The sequence below is a fragment of the Halichoerus grypus genome, chromosome 15 (assembly GCF_964656455.1).
Source record: "Halichoerus grypus chromosome 15, mHalGry1.hap1.1, whole genome shotgun sequence".
NCBI lineage: Eukaryota > Metazoa > Chordata > Mammalia > Carnivora > Phocidae > Halichoerus > Halichoerus grypus.
Window position 1 is genome coordinate 44608612 of NC_135726.1, and position 5108 is coordinate 44613719.

The 5108-nt window shown below is 52.2% G+C and overlaps 1 protein-coding gene across 2 annotated transcripts; it reads left to right on the forward strand.

The window, feature by feature from the left end:
- Window positions 1-1370: 1370 nt before the first annotated feature.
- Window positions 1371-4203, forward strand: FFAR2 (free fatty acid receptor 2). 2 transcript variants are annotated; one of them, XM_036108566.2, is made up of 3 exons: window positions 1371-1506; window positions 1902-1983; window positions 2462-4203. In XM_036108566.2, the coding sequence occupies exon 3, from the start codon at window positions 2469-2471 to the stop codon at window positions 3456-3458; it is 990 nt and encodes a 329-aa protein (XP_035964459.1). In that variant the 5' UTR covers window positions 1371-1506; window positions 1902-1983; window positions 2462-2468; the 3' UTR covers window positions 3459-4203. The 2 variants fall into 2 exon arrangements, with proteins under 2 accessions (XP_035964459.1, XP_035964458.1); XM_036108565.2 differs by lacking the exon at window positions 1902-1983.
- Window positions 4204-5108: the final 905 nt, after the last annotated feature.

The window sequence follows — 5108 nt, forward strand, 5'->3', positions numbered from 1 at the left end:
GCAGTGGTCCTACTCCTCAACACCTGTATGCCAGAAGTTTCTGCTTGGCCATTAAATCCAGATCCTCATGAATAGTTATAGAAAATCATAAAAGCAAAATGACACAATTATATTTGGTAGCAAGCAACAGAGACTGGTCTCTTCCTTAGTTCCCCTGTTTATCTGGGAAGTGCATGTGTGTGCCAGGAGAAGGAGATAAATGCAAAGATCAAACTCCTTGGTTCTAGTGGAGGGTAGAGCTGAAGAGAAAGAAAAGCTAAATATTAAGATCTCTGGACCCCATGGTTCTAGCCTAAAAAACTAATGACTGAGGAAATGACTGACTGAGCAAACAACAGGGGGTGAGTATACGTCCAGGGGAAAGAATTCTGAGAGCAGGGATCAGGCCACAGATGGCAAAACGGAGACCCATTCCCTAGGTCAAGAGGCAAATGTGTTCTGACTTTGTTTCCTCAGATGTGTGTACCCGGACAGGAATCCAGGAGCTTCTAACCTGGAGCTCCATAGAGGGGGAAAGGTGAGGAAGGAACAAGGGTGGCTCAGAGGTTGGACCCAGCCCACAGGGAGAGGGAACACATGGGGGAAAGACACGGGAGCCTGAGCACAACTCCCCTGTAAAGAGACACACAGGCACACCTCCTGAATCCCTGACACTCTCCCGAGTCGGACGGCATGTCGGTGCCCTCAGCCTCTGGATATTTTACCAAGTGACTTACTCTCTCCAAAGCTGCCAGCACACTTCCACTCACGGGCATCCACTCAGTGCTCAGCACTGGACTGTATGCTTTATACATGCCATCTCATCCACACCTCACCAAAAACCCTGGGAAGTAAGTATTCCCATCCTCACTTGACTGAAAAGGAAGCTAAAATTCAGAAAATTCATCTGCTCCAAGGTCCCAGTGAAGGGACTTGGGTTTGAGCCCACATCTGCATGACTCTAAATGCCATGCTATTTCCACCAGAACAAGACGCAGGCTAGGCGAAACCAATCTGTCTCAACCAAGAGGGCAAAAGTAACCTGTTGAGGGCCGAGGACAGGAGACCACACAGGAAAGAAAAAATTGAAGACTAAAAGGAAAGAGGAAACTTCTTTTCCGAAAATGAGAAGAATTACAAAAGAAATTGCCTAGAAAAGAGAAGATAAGATCATCTGACTTGAGAAATGGGAAAAATGCCTGGGAATGAAAAAATAATTCAGGACCTAGGGACAGAGAAGCTGGGTTTGGAAGTCAGAGTGAGGATCTCTAGGGGGAGAATGAAGATGCCGGCGGGCGCCCCATCCTTCAGGTTTGAGAGGAGACAGTGTTCAATTACTGACCTTCCTCCCTCTGGTCACATGACTTGTGCTAGTATAAAAGCTTTCTACCAGCAGGTTCCTTACAATTTTTTCCTGTGTGAAATGGGCAGTAGCAGTGGCTAAAGCCCTGTTCCTCTTTCCCAGAAGCTTTCAGACTTCCCTTCAGGACTAATCCCAAGAAGCCATCTCTGTGGACTGAAGACAAGGCAAGGCAGCTGGCTCAGTGCTTGTGCTCTGGGAAGAGATGCTGGGATCTGGAGTGGAGGGGGAGGGGCTGGGGGGCTGCCGGAAGTCTGTGAGAAACGGGATGTGAGGCTCATACATGGAGACAGGAGCAAGTGGAGGTGGGATCGAGGAAACAGACCGGGACCTCAAGCCCAGAGAGAGGATGGAGGGGCTGGGCTGTGTTTGGGCAGCAAGGGTTATAAGCCAAGTAGAAACTGAGTGACCCCGTTGAGAGTTCTTCTGTTGATAGTCAAAACACTGAGCTTTCTTGAATATGGTCTAAAGTCTTTTAGGGGACAAGCCCCAAAAGATAATACAGGCTCACCCTTCCTTCCCACTGCCCCTCCTCCATACCTCATTAGCTTCCTCTTTTCAGTAATAGTCCCAAAGTCCGGCATTGGTCCGGGGAGAAAAAGGTGGAGGAGAATCTGTGTTCTGCAAAAGGAGAGGAAGACAAGGTAGGGGGATGGGTTGAGGGGCCAGGCACCTGCTTCCTGGGCGTGTGGCGGGGTCCTGTGGAGAGCCGGCACTGGGTCTCACAGCCGAGAGAGAGCTCGCAGGCCTCCCCTCGTGAGATGAGGTTTGCCTTTTCTCTCCGTGGATCTTTGACTGAGTAAAGAACTTAAGGAAAGGTGGAAGCTGATAACAGTAACTTCCTGTATCTGTGAGGAGAGGAGAAAGCCAAGGGTTGGTCCCCCCCAGAGACACATGATGGCCAATGTAATAGCTACTGCTTAATATCCCGCCCCAGGCAAAGTCAATAATTGCTCTGGGCAGTTCTGGCAGGTGGTGTGAGCAAGCAGCGGCAGCAGCAGAAAGCTTTGGTCTGGGAAGGGGAGAGCACCAGGGAGGATGTCCCCATCCTGAACCAGGCAGGGGTGGGGCTCAGGCTGGGAGTGGGACCTCCTGACCCTGCCCTTTTCCAACCTCTTCCAGAGCCAACATGACCAACTGGCGCAACTCCCTCATCCTCACGGCCTACATCGTCATCTTCCTCACTGGTCTCCCTGCCAACCTTCTGGCGCTACGGGCCTTCGTGGGACGGGTCCGCCAGCCCCATCCTGCCCCCATCCACATCCTCCTGCTCAGCCTGACGCTGGCGGACCTCCTGCTGCTGCTGCTGCTGCCCTTCAAGATAACTGAGGCTGCGTACAACTTCCGCTGGTATCTGCCCGAGTGGCTCTGTGCCCTCACGGGTTTCGGCTTCTACAGCAGCATCTACTGCAGCACGTGGCTCCTGGCCGGCATCAGCATCGAGCGCTACCTGGGAGTGGCTTTCCCCGTGCAGTACAAGCTGTCCCGCAAGCCCGTGTATGGAGTGATCGCTGCCCTGGTGGCCTGGATCCTGTCCTTTGGTCACTGCACCATCGTGATCATCGGTCAGTACTGGAACTCAACCCAGAATGCCACGAATGACGACGGCATCACCTGCTACGAGAACTTCAACGAATCTCAGCTGAAGGTGGTGCTTTCTGTGAGGCTGGAGCTGTGCCTCTTCCTGTTCTTCGTCCCCATGGCGATCACCATCTTCTGCTACTGGCGCTTTGTGTGGATCATGCTCACCCAGCCCCACGTGGGGGCCCACAGGCGGCGCAGAGCTGTAGGGCTGGCTGTTGTGACGCTCCTTAATTTCCTGGTGTGCTTCGGGCCTTACAACGTATCCCACCTGGTGGGGTTTTACACAAAGAAGAGCCCCCAGTGGAGGGCGGAAGCCGTGGTGTTCAGTTCCCTCAATGCCAGTCTGGACCCCCTGCTTTTCTATTTCTCTTCGTCAGCTGTGCGCAGAGCCTTTGGGAAGGGGCTGCAGATCCTGCGGCATCAGAGCTCCTCCCTGTTGGGACGCAGAGGCCGAGAGACAGCAGAGGGGACAAATGTGGACAGGGGTGTGAGTCAAGCAGAGGGAGCTCCGAGTTCTGACTTCACCACAGACTAGGGGTGTCCTGGACCTTTGGAGGCACTCTGGGTGACACAGGCATTGAGCAGCCTAGGAGAGGGGGAACATCAGGGTTCCTGTCTCAGGGTCAGAAATCCTCAGACCGATCCACTACTGGGGCTGTAAAATCCTCTCTCAGTGGCTTGGTATCCCTTCCTGACTGAAGTTTTCTTCCCAAAGGAGCACAGCTCCAGGACCAAAGGAGAAATGGTGAGGCACAGAAGCACTCTGAGACCGGAGTTTCAGAAGCAATGTCGCTCATACAAATTCAGTCCTTGGGAGATGGCTGGTAGCTGGGGATGATCGGGCTGAAGCAGTGTCCTAAAGCAATCTTGCTACAAGCTTTGAAACAACACCTAGACACTGGTCTAGCTGTTGATACTAGAAAGGAGACACGGGAAAGAGATGGAAGAGAACACCAAATGAGGTCAAAGAAGACTCAGGAAGATTATGAGTCAAGAGGACTAAGAGGGAGGACCGGGAACTGTGACTTCTAACGATCTGGGTTTGTACTGTATCGCTTTGATCTGCTGCTTTGTAAGTATGCTCCAGTCATCTGCACATGTGTATCTTGCCTCCCCGTATTAAACCTGCCTGAAGTCTGGGTCTCGTCTTCTCCCTCCGTGGCACCCCCACACGGGTCAGGACACAGCCTGGCGCTCATCAGTCAGAGGTTAACACTGACTAGCACAGGAGTAGACAACCTGGTCTGGCAGATTGAAAATAAAGATGGTAAAACTCTGAAGCGTGTGTCCACAATGTTTGTGCTTTTCTGCAAGCTCAGGGAGGGCGAACATGCAATGAAGAAGCTGACTCAGCAGCACAGGGGGAGGGTGATGCATGTGAAACCACAGAAGTATTTTAAGGTCAGGATGTAATGAGTGGAGTTAGGGAGGGGGCTGGTGGAATCCTGTTTCCACTGATGAACAGAGACGGGACATAGAAAGAGGATGTGGGGTGAATCCTGACTTAACATTACCAGGTGTATCTCAGGGGTCTAAAACACGTGACCCTCCCGCTTAGAAACCTGCAGAGTTTTCCTATTGTCAAAAGTTTTCGTCCCAGGAACTCCTATCCTATCATTCCATTGCCTACTTCATATCCTGTCTCCCTGCCCAATCCCACCTTCCTAACTCACTTCTCCACAATAAGGACCCCTAGCCAGCTCTGTCTCGTTAACTGCCCCTTGCCCCAGCCTAGTGGTCTGCAAGAGAGGTTATACGGCAGAATTGCATGCAGAGGTACAAAGACAGTACACATGGCACCCCCCCAGTCTACTGACTCTTTGGGGTGGGAGAGCAGATGAGCTAGGCAGCTCAGGAAAGGAATTGCTGGCCCAGCTTGGAGGCCCATCTGTCCAAGAAAGTGTTTTTCAGAGAGACCCTTCCTGCTGCTTTTTTTTTTTTTTTTAAGATTTTATTTATTTGAGAGAGAGAGAGAATGAGAGAGAGAGAGCCCACGAGAGGGGGGAGGGTCAGAGGGAGAAGCAGACTCCCTGCTAAGCAGGGAGCCCGATGCGGGACTCGATCCAGGGACTCCAGGATCACGACCTGAGCCGAAGGCAGTCGCTTAACCGACTGAGCCACCCAGGCGCCCGACGCTTCCTGCTTCTAAGTCCTTCCCACCGCAACCCCACATTCCCTCATCTTC

What these genes read in the sequence shown, in the direction of transcription:
- FFAR2 (XM_036108566.2), top strand. Translation starts at nt 2,469, where the DNA reads ATGACCAACTGGCGCAACTCCCTCATCCTCACGGCCTACATCGTCATC.